Source organism: Rhinopithecus roxellana, chromosome 20, assembly GCF_007565055.1.
Source record: "Rhinopithecus roxellana isolate Shanxi Qingling chromosome 20, ASM756505v1, whole genome shotgun sequence".
Lineage (NCBI taxonomy): Eukaryota > Metazoa > Chordata > Mammalia > Primates > Cercopithecidae > Rhinopithecus > Rhinopithecus roxellana.
Window position 1 is genome coordinate 25,534,499 of NC_044568.1, and position 26,169 is coordinate 25,560,667.

The window sequence follows — 26,169 nt, forward strand, 5'->3', positions numbered from 1 at the left end:
AGTCCAATCTTGCCAATACAGTGAGACCCTGTCTCTAAAATTAAAAAAAAATAAGGACAGAAAAAACTGAAATGCGCTCTTTTTATTTTTTTGTGATGGTAGTCTCACCCTGTCACCTGGGCTGAAGCATAGTAGTGCAGTCTTGGCTCACTGCAGCCTTGATTTCCTTGGCGAAAGGGATCAATCCTCCCAACTTCAGCCTCCTGAGTAGCTGGGACTACAGGCATGCGCCACCACACCTGACCAATTTTTGTTAAAATGCACTTCTGAACACCTTAGATTATTGGCTGTATAATTTTTGCAAATTGAATTTTTGATGCTTAATTTAAGCTCCAGAATGAATTTATCTTTATTTTTATTTTTATTTTTTGAGACGGAGTCTCTATCACCCAGGCTGGATTGCAGCGGTGCAATCACCGCTCACTGCAACCTCCACCTCCCAGGTCAAGAGATTCTCCTCCTTCAGCCCCCCGAGTAGCTGGGACTACAGGCATGCGCTACTACACCTGGCTAATTTTTGTATTTTTTAGTAGAGATGGGGTTTCGCCATGTTGGCCAGGCTGGTCTTGAACTCCTGACCTCAGGTGATCTGCCTGTCTCAGCCTCCCAAAGTGCTGGGATTACAGGCAAGAGCCACCATGCCCAGCCTAAAATGAATTTTTAATATTTTTAATTTGACTCATTTATTATGATATTTGGATTTGCCTTTGAAGATAGAATTTCTAGATGCTTAGAAAATCCTAAAGTTCTGCAGCCTTTTAATGTAAATTCAAATTAGCTGGGTGTGGTGGTAGGTGCTTGTAATCCCAGCTGTTTGGGAGGCTGAGGCAGGAGAATTGCTTGAACCCAGGAGGTGAAGGTTGCAGTGAGCTGAGATCGCACCACTGCACTCCAGCCTGGGTGACAGAGTGAGAGACTCCATCTCAAAAAAGAAAAAAACAACCTTTTAACATAAATCCATAAAATAAAACTTGAAATGGCTGGGCGCAGTGGCTCACACCTGTATCCCAGCACTTCGGGAGGCTGAGGCAGGCAGATCACCTGAGGTCAGGAGTTCTCGACCAGGCTGACCAACATGGATAAACCCCGTCTCTACCAAAAACACAAAATTAGCCTGGTGTGGTGGCACATACCTGTAATCCCAGCTATTTGGGAGGCTGAAGCAGGAGAATCGCTTGAACCTGGGAGGCGGAGGTTGCAGTGAGCCGAGATCGCGCCACTGCACTCCAGCCCGGGCAACAAGAGTGAAACTACATCTCAAAAAAAAAAAAAAAAAAAAAAAATTATCATAGACCTTGAACTCTATAGCACTGGAATATCTCCTTTTTAAATTTAAAATTTTTTTTTATTTTTTGTAAGGATGAAGTCTTGCTATACTGCCCAGGCTGGTCTAGAACTTATGGCCTCAAGTAATTCTCCCACCTTGGCCTCTCAAAGTTCTGGGAGCCATCATATCTGGCCAAATGTCCCCTTTCTGGTTAGCTTTATTTTATTTTACTTTATTTCATTTTTTTATTCTCGAAGATGGCATCTCACTCTGTCACCCAGTCTGGAATGCAGTGCTGTGAACACAGCTCACTGCATCCTCAACCTCCTGGGCTGAAGCAATCCTCCTGCTTCAGCCTCCTGAGCAACTGGGACCACAGGCACACGCCACCATGCCCTGCTAATACTTAACTTTAAAAGTCATAGAGCCAGGCATGGTGGTGTGTGCCTGTCGTCCTAGCTACTAAGGAAGGCTAAGGCAGGAAGATCACTTGCGCCTAGTTTGAGGCTAGCCTGGAGAACATAGCAAGACCCTGTCTCTAAATATTGTGAGTCATAGAACATACCAGAAAGGATTGAAAGGGACTAAAGTGAACTTTGTAGTTAGCCCAAGCTCAGTTTTTTAAAACTTTTTCATATTATGTTAAGTCCAAAGTAATTTCCACTCTACTACCAGAGGACACAGTAATTTAAAAACTTTTTTGCTATACTACTTAAAGATACTTATCCTAATAACTTTTGTTAATTCTGTTTTATATTCAAATTTATATATCCTCTTTTAACCAAATCAAAGATTAAAACACGCTTTCTTTAATTTTTGAAGTTTTTAAGTAAGATGGAATCTCTTGGCCGGGCGCGGTGGCTCAAGCCTGTAATCCCAGCACTTTGGGAGGCCGAGACGGGCGGATCACGAGGTCAGGAGATCGAGACCATCCTGGCTAACATGGTGAAACCCGTCTCTACTAAAAAAAAAATACAAAAAACTAGCCGGGCGAAGTGGCGGGCGCCTGTAGTCCCAGCTACTCGGGAGGCTGAGGCAGGAGAATGGCATGAACCCGGGAGGCAGAGCTTGCAGTGAGCTGAGATCTGGCCACTGCACTCCAGCCTGGGCGACAGAGCAAGACTCTGTCTCAAAAAAAAAAAAAAAAAAAAAAAAAAAAGATGGAATCTCTTAGGAATCATTCATGTATTAGTTGACTATTACTTTTAGAAATGTGGACGTTAACATCAATTTTTTATTATAAATTCAATGACATTTACTAGAGAAGATAGTAGTGTAACTCAGCTCAGAATTTCAAGAGTTATAGTCTGTGCATGGTGGCTCTTGCTTGTAGTCCCACCACTTTGGGAGGCCCAGGCAGGCAGATCCCTTGAGCCCAGGAGTTTGAGAACAGCCTGGACAACATGGCAAAACCCTGTCTGGAAAAATTACAAAAGTTACCTCGGCATGGTAACATGTGCCTGTAGTCCCAGCTACTTGGGAGGCTGGACTGGGAAGATTGCTTGAGCCCAGGAGGTCAAGGCTGCAGTGAGCGGTGATCATGCTACTACACTCCAGCCCAGGTGACAGAATGAGACCCTGTCCCAAAACAGTTATAGAGCTGGAAAATATTCTAATATAGCTCTCATTTTATGGATAAAGCATCTGAATTTTATATAGAGCCTAAGGTATTCATCCAGGGTAACACACTTGAATTATGGCAGAATAAAGACTAAAACCTGTTTCCTGACTCTAGGAGTTTTTCCAGTATGTTTAATCAAGTTTCTAGTCAGTGTGTTGAGGTTTTAGAATGGGTGTCAAACAAAGAATACATGAAAGAGAATGCCATTTTCTCCATAGAGACTTGATTGTGAGAGGGACCAGGGTAATCTTAAGATTATAGATTCTGGCTGGGTGCAGTAGCTCATGCCTTGTAATCCCAGCACTTCGTGAGGCCAAGGTGGGAGGATCGCTTGAGCCCAGGAGTTCTAGACCAGCCTAGGCAATATACCCTGTCTCCACTAAAAATTTAAAAATTAGCTGAGCATAGTCGGACAAGGTGGCTCACGCCTGTAATCCCAGCACTATGGGAGGCCAAGGCAGGCAGATCACCTGAGGTCAGGAGATCGAGACCATCCTGGCCAACATGATGACACCCCGTCTCTACTAAAATACAAAAAATTAGCCGAGCATGGTGGTACGTGCCTGTAGTCCCAGCTACTCAGGAGGCTGAGGCAGGGGAATCGCTTGAACCTAGGAGGCGGAGATTGCAGTGAGCCAAGATCACGCCATTGCACTCCAGCCTGGAGACAGAACGAGACTCTGTCTCAAAAGGAAAAAAACAATTAGCTGATCATGGTGATGTGTGCCTATAGTCCCAGCTATTCAGGAGACTGAAGTGGGAGGATTGCTTGAACCCAGGAGGCGGAGGTTACAGTGAGCCGAGATGGCGCCACTGCACTCCAGCCTGGGCAACAGAGCAAGACCCTATTAAAAAAAAAAAAGTATTATGGATTTTCAGTATTAGATGAAGTGTTAGATGAACCAAAGGCTAAAGTTTATAATTATCCTTGTTCAGTTTCATTGAGATGATTTTGGTGCCTCATATCAACTTTCCAAGCTCAGAAGAATCCCAGAAGCATTTCTCAGTCTCAGGCTTCCTGGGGCAAGGCAGATAATCCTTTGGCGGTTACAACAGCGGCACAGTACTGACGTTTCACCAAGTGGTGTTCTCTTTCAAGTAGTCCCCCTGGAAGGCTGTAATATAAACTTACTCAAATAATTAAGGCATAGTTCATGACTATTTTGCTTCTTGCCTTTATATTTTCTTCACTACCTCCATTTATCATTGTACCTCCTTGAAAAGCATGTTCTACGGCTATCCAATTATCACTGAATTTCACTCATATTTACAATTTGTATGCCTGGAAATGTAATTTTCTGTAAACATTTATGTTCATTATGGTTTTTATGCTGCAGTTTTTGGACCAGACAATAAACATTAAAACAGTTGATTTTTTTTTTTTTTTTTTTTTTTGAGATGGAGTCTCGCTCTGTCCCCCAGACTGGAGTGCAGTGGCACGATCTTGGCTCACTGCAAGCTCCGCCTCCTGGGTTCACGCCATTCTCCTGCCTCAGGCTCCCGACTGGCTGGGACTACAGGCGCCTACCACAGCACCTGGCTAATTTTTTGTATTTTTAGTAGAGAGGGCGTTTCACCGTGGTCTCGATCTCCTGACCTTGTGATCCGCCCACCTCCGCCTCCCAAAGTGCTGGGATTACAGGCGTGAGCCACCGCGCCCAGCCTACAGTTGATTTTATAATAGATATGGAAACTGTCAAGCTGTTTTTCATTTATTTATTTTTTGAGATGGAGTTTCCCTTGTCACCCGGGCTGGAGTGCAGTGGCACGATATCACCTCATTGCAACCTCTGCCTCCCAGGTTCAAGCAATTCTCATGCCTCAGCCTCCCGAGTAGCTGGGGTTACAGGTGCCTGCTGCCATGCCCAGCTAATTTTTGTGTTTTTAGTTGAGACAGAGTTTAGTCATGTTGGCCAGGCTGGTCTCGAACTCCTGACCTCAAGCGATCTGCCTGCCTCAGCCTCCTAAAGTGCTGGGATTACAGGCATGAGCCAATGACCTGGTCTTTTTAAAATTTATTTTGAGACAAGGTCTCACTCTGTTGCACAGGCTGGAGTGCAGTGGCACAATCATGGCTTACTGCAGCCTTGACCTCCCGGGACTCAGGTGATCCTCCCACTTTAGCTCCCCAAGTAGCAGGGACTACAGGCACACACCACCATGCGTGGCTCATTTTTGTTTTTTTTTGTTTGTTTTTGTTCTTTTCGTAGAGATAGGGTTTCGCCATGTTGCCGAGGCTGGTCTCAAACTCCTGGGCTCAAGTGATTTTCCCATCCTTGGCCTCCCAAAGTGCTGGGATTATAGGCATGAGCTACTGTGCCCATTTGTCAAGCTGTTTTAAACATTTTAATTAAGATTTGATTCAGTGTGGTAGATAACTGGGTTTTTTTTGTTTTTTGTTTTTTTTTAAAGAAAGATTATAGCGCCCAGACACAGTGGCTCATGCCTGTAATCCCAGCACTTTGGGAAGCTGAGGTGTATCATCACATGAGGTCAGAAGTTCGAGTCCAGCCTGGCCAACATGGCAAAACCCCATCTCTACCAAAAATACAAAAAAAAGCTGAGTGTGATGGTGTATGCCTGTAGTCCCAGCTACTTGGGAGACTGGGATAGGAGAATCACTTGAACCTGGGAGGTGGAGGTTGCAGTGAGCTGAGATGGCACCACTGCACTCCAGCCTGGACAACAGAACGAGACCCCATCTCAAAAAAAAAAAAAATTATTATAGTATTGTGAAACTAGACTGTCTTAGACGTTGAAATACAGGCCCATTTAATTTATGATTGAGTTAATGGAATCCTGTTACAACTTTCCATTAAAGTCCCTCAGTTCCCACTTGTCCTCCTTGTTCACAGACTAACAGAGCCACAGCTGCAGCTCTTCAGCAGAGAAGAGGATGCATGTTAAATATAGCCTGACCTGCTGCTGTGGTGAAAACTGACACTGCCACTTGCAGGCTCTGTTCAGTAACATGCTGATCCTGAATGTAGGGCATTTGGTAATTCAGCAGTAAACAGGGACTCTAGTCATGACCTCAGCTGCTTCAGTTCTGTATGTAAAAGACAAGCAGAAGAGCCTGCTTTCAAAAAGCAGGTGCTTTTTAAAATCAAGGGAATGATAAACACAACATTCAGGTGGTTACTTGGATGTGGGAAGCAGGAGACTGGTATGGAGGAGGAACAGAGAGGTTTATATTGTCAGTGTTCTCTTGCACCTGTTGGTTAGTGGTTTCACTGGTGTCTATTTTATTAAAATAAATAAAACAAGGCCGGGCGTGGTGGCTCACGCCTGTAATCCCAGCACTTTGGGAGGCTGAGGTGGGCAGATCGCCTGAGGTCAGGAGTTGGAGACCAGCCTGGCCAACATAGTGAAACCCTGTCTCTACTAAAAATACAGAAAATTAGCTGGGCGTGGTGGTAGGCGCCTGTAATCCCAGCTACTCTGGAGCCTGAGGCAGGAGAATCACTTGAACCTGGGAGGTTTAGGTTGCAGTGAGCCAAGATCATGCCATTGCACTCCAGCCTGGGCAACAGGAGCAAAACTCTGTCTCAAAATAAATAATAAAACTTAAATTAATTAATTAATTAAATTAAATAAAAGCCATGCACAGCCAGTGGTGAGAGTGTGTCATCTGTGAGGTATAATCACTATGGACACTGGAGTGGAGCGAGGTAGATAATGCTGAAATTTCTCTATTAACTTGGACACTAGATAACTCACGAATCCTCTTTTGGGAAGCATGCATGTACTATACAGCCACAAACATATTTAGAATGAATGATTCCAGAAGCTGAAAGGTCTTGTAAATAATGCCCATGTAGACTTTAAATCGTGGCTTATGCGAGATGGACCACAATGGGAATTTAAGACCTTAGACACAATCACCCTGGGACATACGATAAGAAAAATTGAGTTTTAGGCCTAATGAAGAAAGAACAACAAACATTTGAGAAGATTTTTTACTTTTTATATCAAATGTGTCTGTGTATTTCCATGGACATAAATAAGTTGACTTTTTTTTTTTTTAAATGAATGTATTGTTTCTGAACAAAAAATTTATTTTAATCAACCTCCCAGCACTTTGGGAGGCCAAAGCGGGCTGATTGCTTGAGCTTAGGAGTTTGAGACCAGCCTGGGCAACATGGTGAAACCCTGTCTCTATAAAAAATACAAAAATTAGGCCAGGTGTGGTGGCGTGTACCTATAGTCCCAGCTACTCGAGAGGCTGAGGTGGGAGGATCACTGGAGCCTGGAAGGCAGAGGTTGAAATTAGCAAAGATCATGCCACTGCACTTAAGCCTGAGCGACAGATGAGACCCTGTCTCAAAATAAATAAAATGCAATTTAAAAATATAAATTTATGCATAAGCTAGGAAAAGTCCAAGAGAAGCTACCACTAAAGCAGCATATCAGAAGTCTTCAAACTAAGTTCCCCTCAAAATGTACATTTAAAAATAGTTGATGGCTGGGAGCAGTGGCTTATGCCTGTAATCCCAGCACTTTGACAGGCCAAGATGGGAGGATCATTTGACATCAGGAGTTCAAGACCAGCCTGACCAACGTGGTGAAACCTCATCTCTACTAAAATAGTAAAAATTGGGCCAGGCGCAATGGCTCATGGCTGTAATCCCAGCGCTTTGGGAGGCTGAGGCGGGCGGATCACTGGAGACCAGGAGTTCGAGACCAGGCTACCCAACATGGTGAAACCCCGTCTCTACTAAAAATACAAAAATTAGCTGGGTGTGGTGGCATACACCTGTAATCTAAGCTACTTGGGAGACTGAGGCAGGAGAATCGCTTGAACCTGTGAGGCAGAGGTTGCAGTGAGGTGAGATGGTGCCACTGCACTCCAGCCTGGGCGACAGAGCAAGACTCCATCTCAAAAAAAAAGAAAATAGTAAAACTTAGCTAGGCATGGTGGTGAACACCTGTAATTTCAGCTACTTATGAGGCTGAGGCAGGAGAATCACTTGAACCTGGGTGGCGGTGGTTGCAGTGAGCTAAGATCATGCCACTGCACTCCAGGCTGGGCAACACAGTGATACTCTGTCTCAAAATTACAAGAAAAGGTAATAAATTATGGTTACTGTTTCTTGGTAAACTCATATTTTTTTTGAACACTGTGCTAGGCACTTTGCTAGTAGCTCATTAATTTTTCCCAACAAAGTATGAAATGTGAATTATTAATCTTAATTTTGCATAGATGTGGCTCAGAGACCTTAAGCACATCTCAGTGTTATATGGCCACAAATAATTGGGGCAGGCATTTGAATCCAGATCTGTCTGAAATGTAGATTTTCTCATGTGTTTTTAGTGGCTTCTAAAATAGCTATAATTGATTACTTATATAATCTTGCTTCTGTAAAGACAATAGCATTGTAACTTTCTAATGTGCTACCATGTGTAAGATAGCAAAACCTGTCTTAAAGATGTATTCTGTTTTAAAATTGATATCCTTTTTTCAAGTTCCTTCGAAGGTGGATTATTCACAGGAACAAAAAATTTTTTTAATGAGAGATAAATTGTTTAATTTTAGGTTCATCAGTTAAACAAGCTTTTTGTGGTTTGATGGCAGTTTTCTGCCTTGGCATTACAAGGTTACCTCTTGCCAACAATCATAGCTTTTGATAGACTTAGATAAATGTGCTCAAACAGCTTTCCTCTGCTTGAAGATGCCTGGCTCTGTTTTTTTTTTTTTTTTTTTTTTTTTTTTTTTTTTTGTTGTTGTTGTTGTTTTTAAGACATTTCTAAAGCCTATGGTTAGCCTCTCTATCTGGGCAAGAGAAAAAGTGTGAAAGTCTCATTTATGCTGGAAGATAGGGTAGAGTTGAGAGTGATGGTTACAAGCATTTTAACTTTACATCTACAAGAATGTGGTACAGATTAAGTTCTTGATAATCATGTTGTATATTTAAAAACATCTATAGATGATTTTATGTAGAATGGAAATTTTAACATTTTATTTGTGTTTATTTCTTTGTTGAGGTAGCAGAGACAGGAGTTTGCTGTGTTGATCAGGCTGGAGTGCAATGTGACAATCATGGCTCACTGCAGCCTCGAACTCCCAGGCTCCAGCAATTCTCCCACCTCAGCCTCCCTAGTAGCTGGGACTACAGGTGCCTACCACCACGTCCAGCTAATTTTTAAATTTTTTTGTAGAGGCGGGCTCTCACTATGTTGCTCAGGTTGGTCTCGGCCTCCCAAAGTGCTAGGATTACAGGCGTGAGCCACCATGCCTGGCCTGTGTTTCTTAATATAATAATTTTTTTGAACAAGTAATACATTCATATGGTTCAAAATGCTAAAATTACAACATTATACATAGTAAAAAAAGAAATCTGTCTTCTAGGTAGATACTCGTTGTCCTCTGTAGGGAGAATTAGAGTTTACTAGTTTCTTGGTTGTCATTCTGTGCATTTATAAACAGTTGCATATTTTTTTCCTTATTTTTACTAGCATATTATGTATACTAGTTTATACTTTGCATTTCCCGTGTAGAATCTTGAGGCCGGGCACGGTGTCTCAAGCCTGTAATCCCAGCACTTTGGGAGGCCGAGACGGGCGGATCACGAGGTCAGGAGATCGAGACCATCCTGGCTAACACGGTGAAACCCCCCTCTCTACTAAAAAAAACCAGCCAGGCGAGGTGGTGGGCGCCTGTAGTCCCAGCTACTTGGGAGGCTGAGGCAGGAGAATGGCGTAAACCCGGGAGGCGGAGCTTGCAGTGAGCTGAGATCTGGCCACTGCGCTCCAGCCTGGGCGACAGAGCGAGACTCTGTCTCAAAAAAAAAAAAAAAAGAATCTTGGGAGATTTTTCTATACTGTAACATAAAAGAGCTTCCTTGAAAGATATTCTTAAAATAGAATATTCCATTAAATATTCTATAAAATACTGCTGTGAATATTTGTACCACTGTTATTTATTTATTTATTTATTTATTTATTTATTTATTTATTTAGAGATGGATTCTCACTCTGCTGCCCAGGCTGGAGTGCAGTGGCCCCATATCGGCTCACTGCAACCCCCACCTCCTAAATCTATGATCTCTGTTCATATTTGCTTACTTTTCTATTAGATTGTTGATCCATCCTCTTACTGATTTATAGAAATCCTTTGTTAGGTTCATTAGCTCATTGATGTATGAGTTAAATGTACCCAGATTTATAAATTTTTTTTTTTTTTTTTTTTTTTTTTTTTTTTTTTTTTTTTTGAGGCGGAGTCTCGCTCTGTCGCCCGGACTGGAGTGCAGTGGCCAGATCTCAGCTCACTGCAAGCTCCGCCTCCCGAGTTTACGCCATTCTCCTGCCTCAGCCTCCCGAGTAGCTGGGACTACAGGCACCCGCCACTTCGCCCAGCTAGTTTTTGTATTTTTAGTAGAGACGGGGTTTCACCTTGTTAGCCAGGATGGTCTCGATCTCCTGACCTCGTGATCCGCCCGTCTCGGCCTCCCAAAGTGCTGGGATTACAGGCTTGAGCCACCGCGCCCGGCCAGATTTATAAATTTTAAAAGAGGAATTTACAAAAGTCCTCCAAGTCTTGCTTTGAGTTAATGGTTGGAGCTGTGAAAACCAAATAAGTCATTTCACACAATGTTCTTCCATGAGAAAAGCCAAAGTTTGTTTAAAATTTAAAATTTACCATTTTAATCATTTTAAGTATATAGTTAAGTGGCATTAAATACATTCACAATATTGTATAACCACCACCACTTTCTGTTTCCAGAACTTTTTCATCACCCAAACATTACAACTCTATAACCATTAGGTAATAACTACTCATTTCCTTCCTGACTCCCAGCCCCTGGTAACCGCTACTCTGCTTTCTGTCTCTATGATTTCCCTACTCTAGATACTTCATAGAAGTGGGATTACACAATATTTTTCCTTTTTTTCTGTGGCTTATTTCACTTAGCATAATGTTTTCAAGGCTCCTCCATATTGTAAGCGTATGGAGGAATAATCCATTGGAATATTTTTATATAGCATATTATTTACATATAATATTCTGTATGGAGGAATAATATTCAATTGTGTGTGTACACCACATTTTGTTTATCCACTCATCTGGCGAAAAATAATTTGGGGCTAGGCACGGTAGCTCACGTCTCTAATCCCAGCACGTTGGGAAGCTGAGGTGGGTGGATTGCCTGAGCCCAGGAGTTCAGGACCAGCCTGGGCAACATGGTGAGACCCCATGTCTATAAAAAATTAAAAAATTAGCTGAATGTGCTGCTGTGCACCTGTAGTTCCAGCTACTCAGGAGGCTGAGATGAGAGGATCACCATGAGCTTAGGAGACGGAGGTTGCAGTGAGCTGAGATTGTACCATGCACTCCAACCTGGGCAACAGAGACCCACTCTCAAAAAAACAGTTGATGAACACACACATATTTTAAAAAAAAAAAAAAAAAAGACGGGGCTTGGTGGCTCACGCCTGTAATCCCAGCACTTGGGAGGCTGAGGCAGGTGGATCATACCTGAGGTCAGGAGTTCGAGACCAGCCTGACCAACATGGTGAAACCCCATCTCTACTAAAAATACAAAAATTTGTTGGGCATGATGATGGGCACCTGTAATCTCAGCTACTCGGGAGACTGAGGCAGGAGAATTGCTTGAGCCCAGGAGGCAAGGGTGCAGTGAGCCGAGACCACGCCATTGCACCCCAGCCTGGGCAACAAGAACAAGACTCCATGTCAATAAAAAAAGATAATTTGTGTTGTTTCCCTCCCTTGGCTGTTGTGAATAATGCTGCTGTGAACACTGGCATGCATACTGTTTGAGTCCCTCTTTCCAGTACTTTTGGGTGTTTACATAAGAGTGGAATTGCTGAGTCCTATGGTAATTCTGTGTTCGGCTTTCTTTTTCAGATGGAGTCTCGCTCTGTCACCCAGGCTGGAGTGCGGTGGTACGATCTGGGCTCACTGAAGTCTCTGCCTCCTGGGTTTAAGCGATTCTCATGCCTCAGCCTCCTGAGTAGCTGGGATTACAGGCGTGTGCCATCAAGCCAGGCTAATTTTGTATTTTTAGTAAAAACGGGGTTTCACCATGTTGGCCAGGCTGGTCTCAATCTTCTGACCTCAGGTCACCCGCCCCCCTCAGCCTCCCAAAGCGCTGGGATTACAGGCGTGAGCCACCGAGCCCAGCCTCCATGTTCAACTTTTTGAGGAACCACTGAATTTTTTTTTTTATCCTACAGCAGCCACACCATTTTACATTACAATGTATAAGGCTTTCAGTTTCTTTATACCCTTGCCAACACATGTTATTTTCCATTTTTAAAATAATAGCCATCCTACTGGGTATTAAGTGATATCTCATTATAATTTCGATTTGCATTTCTCTATTGACTAATGATGTTGAGCATCTTTTCATGCACCTATTGTCCATTTGTATATTTGCTTGTCTATCCAAATCCTTTATTCTTTTTTTTTTTTTTTTTTTTTTTTTTTTTTTGAGACAGAGTCTGGCTCTGTCACCCAGGCTGGAGTATAGTGGCGTGATCTCGGCTCACTGCAGCCTCCACCTCCCGAGTTCAAGCGATTCTCCTGTCTCAGCCTCCCAAGTAGCTGGGATTACAGGAACACACCACCATGCCTGGCTAATTTTTTGTATTTTTATTAGCGATGGGTTTTCGCCATGTTGGCCAGGCTGGTCTCGAACTCCTGACCTCAGGTGAGCCACCCGCCTCAGCCTCCCAAAGTGCAAGGATTACAGGCATGAGCCACCACGCCCGGCCTAGTTTTCAATGTAGAAATCTTATACCTCTTTGATTAATTCCTAAGTATTTTATTATTTTTGATGCTACTGTAAGTATAATTGTTTTTCTTAAGGTCAGGCGTGGGGGCTCACACTTGTAATCCCAGCACTTTGGGAGGCCGAGGCAGGCGGATCACCTGAGGTCAGGAGTTCAAGACCAGCCTGGCTAACATGGGCCCGCCTGGCCAACATGGGGAAACCCTGTCTCTACTAAAAATACAAAAATCAGCTGGGTGTGGTGGCATATGCTTGTAATCCCAGATATTCGGGGGGCTGAGGCAGGAGAATCGCTTGAACCCGGAGGTGGAGATTGCAGTGAACCGAGATCATGGCACTGCACTCCAGCCTGAGACTCCGTCTCAAAAACAGACAAACGAAAAAAAAAACCCAAAAACAAGAATTGTTTTCTTAATTTTTTTTGGACCTTTTATTCCAAGTATATAGAAGTACAACTGAATATTGTGTGTTGATTCTATATTTTGCAACTTTGGTGACTTTGTTAGTGCTAACATTTTTTTGTTTGTGTGGATTCTTTACAGTTTTATATTTATACTATCATGCCGTTCGTGAACAGAGATAATTTTATCTCTTCCTTTTTAATTTGGATGGCCTTTATTTATTTATTTATTTTTCTAACCTAATTGCTCTGGCTAGAACTTCTAGTGGTAGGCTGGTAGAAGTGGTGAAAGAGTGGGCATCTTTGCTTTGTGATCTTAGGGGAAAAACTTTTGTTCTTTGTTGATAATGATAGGAACTAAGGGTTTTTCATATGTGGTCTTTTTCATATTGAGGAAATTCCTTCTATTCTTTGTTTATTGAATGTTTTCATCTTAAAAGAGCATTGAATTTTGATAAATGGGTTGGGCGCGGTGGCTCACACCTGTGATACCAGCACTTTGGGAGGATGAGGCAGGCAGATAGCTAGAACCCAGGAGGGGGAGGCTACAGTGAGCCGTGATTGGTATGCCACTGTACTCCAGCCTGGGCAACAGAGTGAGACCCTGTCTTGAAAAAGAGTTCTTTCCCTGCCACTGCCAAGTCAAGCGGAGGCAGAGGCTTGGGTGTGTTCACGATTCGACTTCACCCGTAGATCACCACCATGGCCAAGGAAGGTGTTGTTGCTGGAGGTGTAGTGGACATTAATACTGCTTTACAAGAGGTGTTGAAGACTGTTCTCACCCATGATGGCCTGGCACGTGGAATTCGCGAAGCTGCCGAAGCGTCAGGCCCATTTTTTGTGTGTTTGCATCCAACTGTGATGAGCCTATGTCAAGTTCATAGAGGGTCTTTGTACTGAACACCAAATCAACCTAATTAAGGTTGATGGCAAGAAACTAGGGGGAATGGTTAGGTCTCTGTAAAATTGACAGAAAGGGAAAACCCCATAAAGTGGTTGGTTGCAGTTGCATAGTAGTTGAAGAGTACTTCAAATGCAAGAAATGAACAAATAGAACTCTGGCTTACCCGCTTCTCCCCCAACACACACACACACATACACTCACACACTCACAGTCACACTCACTCTGGGCACGATGGTTCAATCCTGTAGTCCTAGCATTTTGGGAGGCCGAGGTGGGCAGACTGCTTGAGCCCTAGAGTTCAAGTCCAGCCTGGGCAACATGGTGAAATCCCATCTCTACTAAGAATACAAAAAATTAGCCAGGTGCTGTGGTCCCAGATACTTGGGAAGCTGAAGTGGGAGGATTGCTTGAGCCTGGGAGGTAGAGGCTGCAGTGAGCCATTATTGTGCCACTGCACACCAGCCTTGGTGACAGAGAGAGACCTTGTCTCAAAAAAAAAAGAATTTTTACAAATGCTTTTCTGCATCTGTTGAGATAATCATGTGGTTTTTAAATTAATTTTTGTAGAGGCAGGGTCTTGCCATGTTGCCCATGCTGATCAGGAATGTGGGGTTTTTTTTGTTGTTGTTGTTCAATTAATTTGACGTGTTACTTTAATTGATTTTCATTTGTTGAATCATCCTTGAATTCTGGGAATAAAACTCCCTTGGTCTTAATGTATCATCCTTTTAATATGCTGCTGAATTGTGTTAGTGTTCTGTTGATTTTTGCATCTATGTGAATAAAGAATATTCTGTAGTTTTCTTTCTTTTTTTTTTTTTTTTTTTTTGAGATGGAGTCTTGCTCTGTCGCCCAGGCTGGAATGCCGAGGTACAATCTCGGCTCACTGCAACCTCTGCCTCCCCAGTTCAAGCAAATCTTCTGCTTTAGCCTCCCGAGTAGCTGGGACTACAAGCGCGTACCACCATGCCCAGCTAATTTTTTTGTATTTTTAGTAGAGATGGGGTTTCACCATATTGGCTGGGCTGGTCTCGAACTCCTGACATCGTGATCCACCCACCTTGGCCTCCCAAAGTGTTAGGATTACAGGTGTGAGCCACTGCATGCAGCCTTTTCTTATAGTATCTTTTTCTGACTTTGGTGTCAGAGTAAATTCTGGCCTCATAATGAGTTAGGAAGTGTTTCCTCCTCCTCAATTTTTTGTAAGAGTTTCAAAAGAGTTGAAACTCTTTTTTCTTTGTTTTGTTTTGAGATGGAGTCTCGCTCTTTCGCCAGGCTGGAGTGCAGTGGCGCTATCTCAGTTCACTGCAACCTCCACCTCCTGGGTTCACGCCATTCTCCTGCCTCAGCCTCCCAAGTAGCTGGGATTATAGGCACTCGCCACCACGCCCAGCTAATTTTTGTATTTTTAGTAGAGACGGGGTTTCACCATGTTGGCCAGGATGGTCTCGATCTCCTGACCTTGTGATCCTCCTGCCTCAGCCTCCCAAAGTGCTGGGATTACAGGCGTGAGCCACTGTGCCCAGCTGAAACTCTTCTTCTCTAAATGTTTGTTGTTGTTGTTGTTGTTGTTTGAGTCGGAGTCTCGCCCTGTTGCCCAGTCTGGAGTGCAATGGCATGATCTCAGCTCACTGCAGCCTCCGCCTTCTGGGTTCAAGCAATTCTCCTGCCTCAGCTTCCTGAGTAGCTGGGATTATAGGCACCTACTACACGCCCAGCTAATTTTTGTGTTTTTAGTAGAGACAGGGTTTCACCATGCTGGCCAGGCTGGTCTCGAACTCTTGACCTCAAGTGATCCACCCGCCTCGGCCTCCCAAAGTGCTGGGATTACAGGCGTGAGACAGCGTGCCTGGCCCACTTTTGTAAATGTTTGGTCAAAGTTTTTGTGATCAGGAGAGATGAATGAGGTATAGTTTGGAGTTCACAGAAGTGCTTCAAGGAACTAGAAGGATTTCTGAAGCACTGCAAGTTTCTGTAAAGCACAATCTGAAAGTACCACTTAATTCATCCACTCACAAAAGCTCCCATAGTGTGTGTTGGCCTCTTTCTTTGTTCCTGGGCTGCTTTCTTATGATTTTTATGCTGCTCTACCTGTAATCACACGTTCTATACCTTCAAGTCTGTTTTGGAGGATTCAATTGTGGAGATTGGGAACCGCCAGAAAAGAATATTTTGATATTTTCAGTCTTTAAAATACTTCTCACACACTGTAATCTTTAAATCACCTCTGAGAACTAGGTAAGTGATCTCAAATAATAAACAAGTCAGAAAAATTTTGCTTAAGCAAAGGATTTCTGAATTTTGTTTTGTTTTGACCCTTATAGTGAGGGTGCGTTTTGTACAGATTGGCTCTTCCTTTGTTTTTCTTCTTTTATCTGCTTAAAATGAGGGTATTAGTGTTCATAGAGACTACATGCAGATTTTTCCCTTCTAAGAAGGTTAGGTCCTTTTGCTTGAAGTTGTACAACAGAGGCCAAGAATAATTCCTTATAGGCAAAAAGATGAGAGTTTGCCTATTTCGTTATTGTGTTTTAGACTCTTGGGGCATCTGAATGCTTTAGCCAGTACTGCAAAACTGACCAGTGGTGACTCTTCTTTTGTGTAGTGACTTTCAAACATTTTTGACAACTTCGTACAATAAAAACCAAGGTTTATGTGTGACCCAGTACACAAAAAATATATACATATGCAACAAATGTTAAAGTCTCACAAACCAATTCTTAACCTTTATTAGAGGAAACGCAGCCTGCTATCTTCTATTTTGTTCTATTTTTTTCTCTTTTTTTCCTTTTTTTTGATACGGAGTCTCGCTCTGTCATGCAGACTGGAGTGCAGTGGTGCGATCTCGGCTCACTGCAAGCTCCACCTCCGAGGTTCACGCCATTCTCCTGCCTCAGCCTTCCAAGTGGCTAGGACTACAGGCCCTGCCGCCACACCCAGCTAATTTTTTTTTTTATTTTTAGCAGAGACAGGGTTTCTCCATGTTAGCCAGGATGGTCTCAATGTCCTGACCTCATGATCCGCTCGTCTCAGCCTCCCAAAGTGCTAGGATTACAGGCGTGAGCCACTGCGCCTGGCCTATTTCTTTCTCTTTTTAAAAATACTAGTTTCAACTTGAATTGATTTCATAAATTTCTGATGGATGTGAACTTTAGTTTAAAAAATACTCCTCCAGCCGGGTGTGGTGGCTCACGCCTGTAATCCTAGCACTTTGGGAGGCTTAGGTGGGCAGATCACCTGAGGCCAAGAGTTTGAGACCAACCTGGCTAACATGGTTGAAACTCCATCTCTACTAAAAATACAAAAACTAGCCAGGCGCAGTGGCGGGTGCCTGTAGTCCCAGCTACTAGGGAGGCTGAGGCAGGAGAATCACTTGAACCCGGGAGGCAGAGGTTGCAGTGAGCAGAAATTGTGCCACTGCACGCCAGCCTGGGTGACAGAGTGAAGACTCCATCTCAAAAAAAAAAATACTCCTTCATGACTCAGATTTGTCTGTACATACAGTTTTCTGGGCTGCTACCCTTAGAGATTTTGATTTTGTGGTTTGAGTTTATATTTTTATAAAGCATTCAGGAGTTTATATTTTTATCAGTTGCCCAGATAATTCTGATGTAGCCTTAGCCAAGTATTTGGGAACTACTAGTAGATACAATGTAATAAAAACTAGTTTATTTAAAGCTAAATTTATCCCTTAAAACCACTGAAAACCATAATTGTAACTCTTAAAGTTATTGCCCTTCAAATTTTTAAAAAATCATCTTAGTACCTAAGCTATCTGAACTCCAATATTTATATTATCTAGTAAAATGTGGAGAGCCATTTTATGCAGTGATTGACAAGTAAAAGACAGTTAAATTTCTTTTGCTTATAGAAAAAAAACAGGCTGGACACTGTAGTAGATTAAGTTCACCCTCTGGTTTGTTCCATTCAGTAGTGATGTTGTCTTCTTTGACACAGACCAATTTATATCTGACTTGGAACACCAGCCATCAGGTTCAGCAGAGAAATGGCCTAACCACAGTGTGCTCTCATGTCCAGCTCCTTTCTGGAGAATCTAGAGGGTGAGTGTTGATTGAAATGTGTCATTGTTTTTGTGCCCAAGTCTGGTATTTGCATGCAGTGGCTGGATTTGCATGTGCTACAGAGGAGGGGGTATGCACGGGCACTTTCTAGTAGGCCCACTATCTTTGGAACTACACTTTGACTAAAAGACTCTGCTTTTTAAACTTAACCACACTCAGGCTCTTACACTTGTTCTTATGATTTTATTATTGAATGAAAGGCAAGTGTTGACTTAGATTTATTAGACCAAAGCAGAAAGAGGTTCCTTATCTGTGAATTCTATGGTTTGGGTGCTGAGTAAATTTGGTTGCTGATCAGGTTTGTAAGCCTACTCATTCCTGGTCAAGTACTCTTAGGTTTTGATGTGAATGAAATCAGGAAATTTTGTCCATTTTTCAGAGGCAACCCAGAATATTTATCCCTAGCCTGCCCTGTGGGCCCATGTTTGCACTTCTGGTAGTCCTCTGGGGCTCTACTTGGAAGGAAGCTATAGCACTAGTCTGTGTCTAGGCTTAGGCTTCTAGACTCAGCAGCCAAGGAGGAACGAAGCTATTCCTTGCTGTCATGTTGGCTCCTTTCTTCAAATACTGTCAAAGCCACTTAAGAAAATATGTGATAGAAATTATAAATATACAGATTATAACTTCCTAAATGCCATTTGAATTTTATTTTAAAATGAATTTGGATTTGGAAGGGGCCTTGGAAATCATGTTCACTACCCAAACCTTTGTATTTAGGTTTCTGCAGCCTCCTGATGACTTATCAGGCAAGATACCAAAACCCTGGCTTCTCCCAGAGCTGGGCCTACCCTGGTCTCACATCATTCTTGTCCAGCCATGAGAGGAGTGGTAACTTAATTCCTGCATTGAATGTATATAACACTCTCAGGAGAGTTATAACCAGAGGATTTAAAATAATTTCCTCATATTAAGGGTGAGAAAATAAGTCGCAGAAAAATTAGTTAAGTCACCTGAGTCACATCACAGCCAAACCAAGACTAAAACTTATTTCTTCCAGGGTTTAGCCCAGTGTGCTTCCCATGTGTGAAGCAACAAGTTGGTCACTAATAATCTTGGTATGAAGGAAATATTTCTGTGAAGTGAAGGGATCAATGGATGACCAAGTGAATAAGGGTGAGAACATAGAAGAAACAGCAGTGTGGTAGACAACTCCTTTAAGATGTTAAGCCATGAAAGAAAGAATTAGATACAGAGGGGAATGTGGGGTCCAGTGTTTTTATTTGCTTGCTTGCTTGCTTGCTTGCTTGCTTTTTTGAGATAGAGAGATTTACACTTTTTTTTTTTTTTTTTTTTTTTTTTTGCGATGGAGTCTCCCTCTGTCACCTAGGCTGGAGTACAGTGGCATGATCTCGGCTCACTGCAAGCTCCACCTCCCGGGTTGATGCCTTTCTCCTGCCTCAGGCTCCCGAGTAGCTGGGACTACAGGCACCCACCTCCATGCCCGGCTAATTTTTTGTATTTTTAGTAGAGGCGGGGTTTTACCGTGTTAGCCAGGATGGTCTCCATCTCCTGACCTCGTGATCCGCCCGCCTCAGCCTCCCAAAGTGCTGGGATTATGGGCGTGAGCCACCGTGCCCAGCTGAGATTTACACATATTAAGTGCTGATGAGAAGGATCTGGGGAGATGAGTTGATAGGGACAAAGAAGTGCAGAAAATTGATGCAGCAAGGTGTTCAAGAGCATCCAGAGCACAGGTAGTGGAATGGATCCTGTAGATTTTTGGGTCTGGAGCTTAGGTTTGGCCCTTAGAGATAGTAGATTTGGGAGTCAACAGTGAACAAGATTATTCAGAGGAAAATGTACCAAGTGAGAAAACAAAATAGGGATGAGGATTCTTCTGATAATTTTGAAATGCTTCTGAGTCCCCACATCTTAAGCCAAATTGAGAGAAGTTGTTTATTTTTTCACATTTCAGCTTTTGCTGATAGAAAAGATTACATGCTGATACTTGAATATACTTTCAAGTACCTGTGTACTGTTTACTCAGCTGGAGATTTAATGTTTGTCTTTGTAGAATGTTTTCAGTTAAAAACATTCCTAGAGGAAAGATTGTTATGACACTGATTATAGCATCACACAAAGAAGAGGTTTCCTTTTTTTTTTTTTTTTCTTGAGAGAGTCTCGCTCTGTCACCCAAGCTGGAGTGCATTGGCACCATACTGGCTCACTGCAACCTCTGCCTCCCAGGTTCAAGCAATCCTCCTGCCTCAGCCTCCCATGTAGCTAAAATTACAGTCACCTACCACCACACCTGGCTAATTTTTTTTGTATTTTTAATAGAGATGGGGCTTCACCATGTTGGCCAGGCTGGTTTTAAACTCGTGACCTCAAGTGATCCACCAACCTTGGCCTCCCAAATTGCTAGGATTATAGGCGTGAGCCACCACACCCGGCCAAGAAGAGGTTTCTTAAAAAGGAAGTAGTCTTAAAAGGACTAATTTTCCCCCTCAGTCCATTGGGTGGGGGGAAAAAGGTATAATGATTTTCCTTTACTAGTATTAGAGCTAATGTTAAAAGTGAATCTCTGATCTATTGCTGGTGAAATTTTTTATATTAAAAAAAGTGAAGGATATCTTCAAATCATTGTGCATGTGTTTTTAATCTGTCCAATGGTAGGAAGCTGTCTAGAATCCAGGGTAAAATTTAAGATAACTTAGTTAAAAATCTATCAGTCCACCCCATTGTAAGAAGTAAAAAGAAGAGGCCGGGCGTGGTGGCTCAAGCCTGTAATCCCAGCACTTTGGGAGGCCCAGACGGGCGGATCACGAGGTCAGGAGATCGAGACCATCCTGGCTAACACGGTGAAACCTCGTCTCTACTAAAAGAATACAAAAAAAAAAACTAGCCGGGCGAGGTGGCGGGCGCCTGTAGTCCCAGCTACTCAGGAGGCTGAGGCAGGAGAATGGCGTAAACCCGGGAGACAGAGCTTGCAGTGAGCTGAGATCCGGCCACTGCACTCCAGCCTGGGCGGCAGAGCGAGACTCCGTCTCAAAAAAAAAAAAAAAAAAAAGTAAAAAGAAGAAAAAAAATAATTAGGCTTGGATGCAGTAGCTCATGCCTGTAATCCCAACATCTTGGGAGGCCGAGGCAGGCGATTGCTTGAGCCCAGGAGTTTGAGACCAGCCTGGGCAACATGGCGAAACCCCGTCTTTCCAAAAAAAAATACAAAAATTAGCTGGGCATGGTGGCTTATGCCTATAGTTCCAGCTACTCGGGAGGCTGAGGCAGGACGATCCCTTGAGCATGGGAGGTGAGGTTGCAGTGAGGCAGGATCACGTCAGTTCACTCCAGCCTTCGAGATCGTGCCACTGCACTTCAGCCTGGGCAACAGAGCAAGACTCTAGTCTCTGTCTCAAAAAAAAAAAAAAAAAAAATCTGGCATAAAAGAGTTCAAGCTGGTTTTCTTGCTTACAATACTTATTCTTCCTGTGTTATAATTATGGTGGTAAGTTTTAGTTTTGTTAATAGTATTAGCTAAGTTAGTATAATGGAGATCTCAAAGAAATTTATTTCTCTCACACCTCATGATAATTCAGAGATCAAGATTCCTTTCAATTTGTTGTTCCTCTTTCTCTTTAGGTTTTGTCAAAGCAGAGAAACCACTTAGTCATGACTGAGTCTTAGCCCCAGGAAGGGATGGGAAAAGGGGAGGAACAAAGAAGCCAAGGAAGTGATGAGGAAGATACATACGTCACTTTTGTTCACATTTCATTGAAGAAAACGAGTTACATGGCCCATACCTAGCTACAATGGGGAAGCCCAGAAATATACTCTGTAGCTGGGTGTCAGTGTGACTTACTAAACCTCAATTACTGTGGAAGAATGAATTAAGATAATTAGCAGCCTATCATAGATACCTTCTAAATTTTCAGGAACTTATTTCTGTCTGTAGCTTGAAAAGTCAAATTAATGTTTTTTTGGTTTTTCCTTTTTTTTTGTTTTATTTGGAGACAGGGTCTCGCACTGTTGCCTAGGCTTGAGTGCAGTGGTGCGCGATCATAGCTTGCTGCAGCCTGGAACTCACTGGGTTCAAGTGATCCTCCTGCTTCAACCTCCCAAAGTGCTGGGATTACAAGCATGAGTCACCACACCTAGCCAAATTAATCAGATTTTGAAAAATCCAAATTAATTCCTCAACTCATGCCATAAATAGGTGAATTCAGGCCAGACATGGTGGCTCTCGCCTATTATCTCAGCATTTGAAAGGCCGAGGCAGACAGATGACTTGAGTTCAGGAGTTTGAGACCAGCCCGGGCAACATGGCAAAACCCTGTCTCTACAAAAAATTTAAGAAAAAATTAGCCGGGTGTGGTGCTGCTTAGGTTACAGGTTGCAGTGAGCCAAGATTGTGCCACTGCACTCAAGCCTGTGCGACAGAATGAGACCCTCTCAAAAAAAAAAAAAAAAAAAAAAGATGAATTCAGTATTTCCTGTATTTAGTTTAGATGGTGCTTTTATAACAATTGCATACATGTAGGCTTCGTTTTAAAAAAACATTTAATCTTTATTTTATAAAAACAACATCTCGGCTGGGCATGGTGATTCATGCCTGTAATGCCAGCGCTTTAGGAGGCTGAGGCAAGGTGGGAGGATCAGTTGAGGCCAGAAGTCCAAGACCAGCCTGGGCAACATAATAAGACCCTGTCTCTATCCTCCCCAAAAATAAATTAGCTGGGCCGGGAGCGGTGGCTCACGCCTGTAATCCCAGCTACTCGGGAGGCTGAGGCGGGAGAATTGCTTGAACCCGGGAGGTGGAGGTTGCAGTGAGCTGAGATCATGCCACTGCACTCCAGCCTGGGTGACAGACTCCATCTCAAAAAAAATAAAATAAATTAGCTGGGCATAGTGGCACATGGCCTGCAGTCTCAGCTACTTGGGGTAGGGGTATGAAGCAGGAGGATCACTTGAGCCTAGGAGATCATGGCTGCAGTGAGCTATGATCACACCACTTCACTCTAGCCTGGGTGGCAGGCTAATACACTCTCCTAAAATAATAATAGTAATAATAATAATAATAATAAAATAACACCTTCACAAAATTGTTTACCCGGGGAATGAATACCTTTAATCTTCAGGCTCAGGAAAAGAAAGAAAAGATTAATGTGACCAAACTTTGGTGAATGTTCATTGTAGCTTCAAGAGGAAATAACATATAAATGGAGTCTAATAATACCCAAAAATCCTTTACAAAATTGCAAATTAGAAAGGTCCGTTGGGATTTTGTGTATGTGGCAGTGTGTATCTACTCCCTTCAAAGAGGGAGTGCCCTGGGTTACCCTACCCTTCTCTACCTGGTTGTGAGGTTCCATACTATATACTTGTCAGTTCTAACTTTGAATTCTTAAGCATGGGAAATAGCTCTAAATAAGAGGCCTGTTGGTACTCAAGCACCTCATTCTTGTGTGTAGAAGTAGCATTCCAGTGGACTGCCAATTTGAACATTTCTTGAATAGGAACATTTTTTTCTTACAGCAAACATTATTGATAGCTCTGACTCTACTTTTGTTGTGGTGGCACAGGCAAATTCAGATGTTGAGGTAGTGGAAGTCACAGATGGTGGCTGCCAAAAGTGTGCCAGATCCTGTGACCTACATAACCTGTTAGCAACCTTATTGAGGACTGTTCACTCTTGTTCTAGGCTTTTAATTCACTTTGCTCTTTAAAGGGAGGAAAATGAGGGCCGGGTGCAGTGACTTATGCCTGTAATCCACAGCACTTTGGGAGGCCGAGGTGGGCGGATTACGTGAGGTCAGGAGTTTGAGACCAGTCTGGCCAACATGGCAGAAAACCTGTTTCTACCAAAAATACAAAAATTAGCTGGGTGGGAGGTAGAGGTTGCAGTGAACCAAGATCATACCACTGCACTCTAGCCTGGGTGACAGAGTGAGACTCCATCTCAAAAAAAAGTTGGGAAGAAAGATGATAAAATTGTGCATTAGGGGCATAAACAATTCCTTATACTCTTATCTTAATTTGGTGAAAAAATAGGAAGCCACATCACATACTTAGTGGACTAGGGTTTATTTTTACTTTTTTTTTTTTTTAAGAGAGAGGCAAATTGTCACGGCCGGGCGGGGTGGCTCACGCATGTAATCCCAACACTTTGGGAGGCCAAGGCGGTAGATCACGAGGTCAGGAGATCAAGACCATCCTGGCTAACATGGTGAAACCCCATCTCTACTAAAAAATATACAAAAAAAAAAAAAAAAAATAGCCGGGCATTGTGGTGGGCACCTATAGTCCCAGCTACTCGGGAGGCTGAGGCAGGAGAATGTTGTGAACCCGGGAGGTGGAGCTTGCAGTGAGCCGAGATCATGCCACTGCACTCCAGCCTGGGAGACAGAGCAAGACTGTCTCAAAAAAAAAAAAAAAAAAAAAAAAAAAATTGTCCTTTTGTTTGTTGGCCAGGCTATTCTTGAACTCCTGGCCTCAAACAGTCTTCCTGCCTTGGCTTCCCATAGTGTTGGGATAACAGGCATGAGCCATGGCACCTGGCCTGGATTACAGTTTAAATAAATCAGCAAATTCATGCATATATCCATTCAAAATGACTTGAAAAATTAAATTGTAAGCAGTATTTTTAACAACTTAAAAATTGTGCTTATCAAGATTGTTAATGACTTAAATTTACATTACATCATAGATTTGTTTACCATTAATAATTTTGACTTGCTTCATTTGAGACTTATGTTTTGGCTAGTCCCAGCAGGAAGATATCTGAGGAATCTAGAGGCGAGAGCCTGAACCCAGAGCCCTCAGCTCGAGGGAGAAGTGAGGGAGAAGGAAAGCAGAGGACTTGCATGATTAACACTTGGTTCAAGTTATTGCTAAAGGTCTGTGAAAGCACTTTGTTACAGTTCTGACTCCCTAGCCTAAAATTCATATTCAGTGGTCACCTGTAGCAATTACGTGAGCATGATTTTTGTTGTCATTGTTCCAAGTCCCCAAACTGTATTAAAGATTCAGTTGGCAAGTAATTCTATTTAGTACTCAATTTATGTAAGCACTAGGGATTCCGGGGAAAACAAGATAGAGAAAGTCTGCCCCATCGGAACTTAAATCTTCTGACTGCTGGGGAATTTATAAATAAGTGAATCCCGTAGTATAATGTATGATTGAGTATAGTCGGCTTGAGTGCTACTTTGTGGAAAATCTTCTGACTTTAACATAGTCTTAAAATCCTAAACTGCCAGGAACTTTCCAGGTTCCTTCAGCTAAGTAAGGTGAGGCACACCAGGCAAAGGAACAGCAGAGCTTTGATAAGGGGGAGCAGAAATAACACAGCATTGAACAAGCTTCTGTTATAAACAATACCACATGCCTATTTTAGAAAATGATGGTTTCGGCCGGGCGTGGTGGCTCAAGCCTGTAATCCCAGCACTTTGGGAGGCCGAGGCGGGCGGATCACGAGGTCAGGAGATCGAGACCATCCTGGCTAACATGGTGAAACCCCGTCTCTACTAAAAAATACAAAAAACTAGCCGGGCGAGGTGGCGGGCGCCTGTAGTCCCAGCTACTCAGGAGGCTGAGGCAGGAGAATGGCGTGAACCTGGGAGGCGGAGCTTGCAGTGAGCTGAGATCCGGCCACTGCACTCCAGCCCGGGCCACAGAGCGAGACTCCGTCTCAAAAAAAAAAAAAAAAAAAAAAAGAAAATGATGGTTTCATCTTTACGTAAGTGTACTTGGTAAGTGGATGGACAGTGCTCGATATGGACCCTCATCGTCAGGAAAATATAAGCATTGACTTCTTACAAGACATAGAACAGCACCTCAGCTGGCTGCAGTGGCTCACGCCTGTAATCCTAGTACTTTGGGAGGCTGAGGCGGGAGGATCACTTGAGCCCAGGAGTTTGAGACTAGCTTGGGCAACATGGCGAGACCTCGTCTCTGCAGAAAAAAAAAAAAATCCAAAAATTAGCCAGTCGTGGGCATGGTAGCACATCCCTGTAGGCCCAGCTACTCAGGAGGCTGAGGTGTGTAAGATCACCTGAGCCCAGGAATTCAAGGCTGCAGTGAGCCATGATTGTGCCCCCTGCACTCCAGCCTGGGCAACAGAGTGAGTACTCTATTGCCAAAAAAAAAAAAAGAGGGAGAGAAAACACATCATGTGGTTTTTGATGATAAAGCACCATTTTAAATCAGT

General features: G+C 43.0%; 1 protein-coding gene across 4 annotated transcripts in view; it reads left to right on the forward strand.

The window, feature by feature from the left end:
- NFATC3 (nuclear factor of activated T cells 3) overlaps positions 1-26,169 on the forward strand; it is a 162,908-nt gene that overhangs the window by 128,233 nt on the left and 8,506 nt on the right. Inside the window, exon 10 of one of the 4 annotated variants that reach the window (XM_010355052.2) lies at positions 17,902-18,005. The exons of 2 other annotated variants lie outside the window; for them this stretch is intronic. In XM_010355052.2, coding sequence (XP_010353354.1) covers positions 17,902-18,002 — 101 coding nt within the window. In that variant the 3' untranslated portion in view covers positions 18,003-18,005. Of the gene's footprint in view, positions 1-17,901; positions 18,006-24,669; positions 25,365-26,169 lie in introns of those variants that run through there. One more of the 4 variants, XM_030924649.1, reaches the window with a different exon arrangement.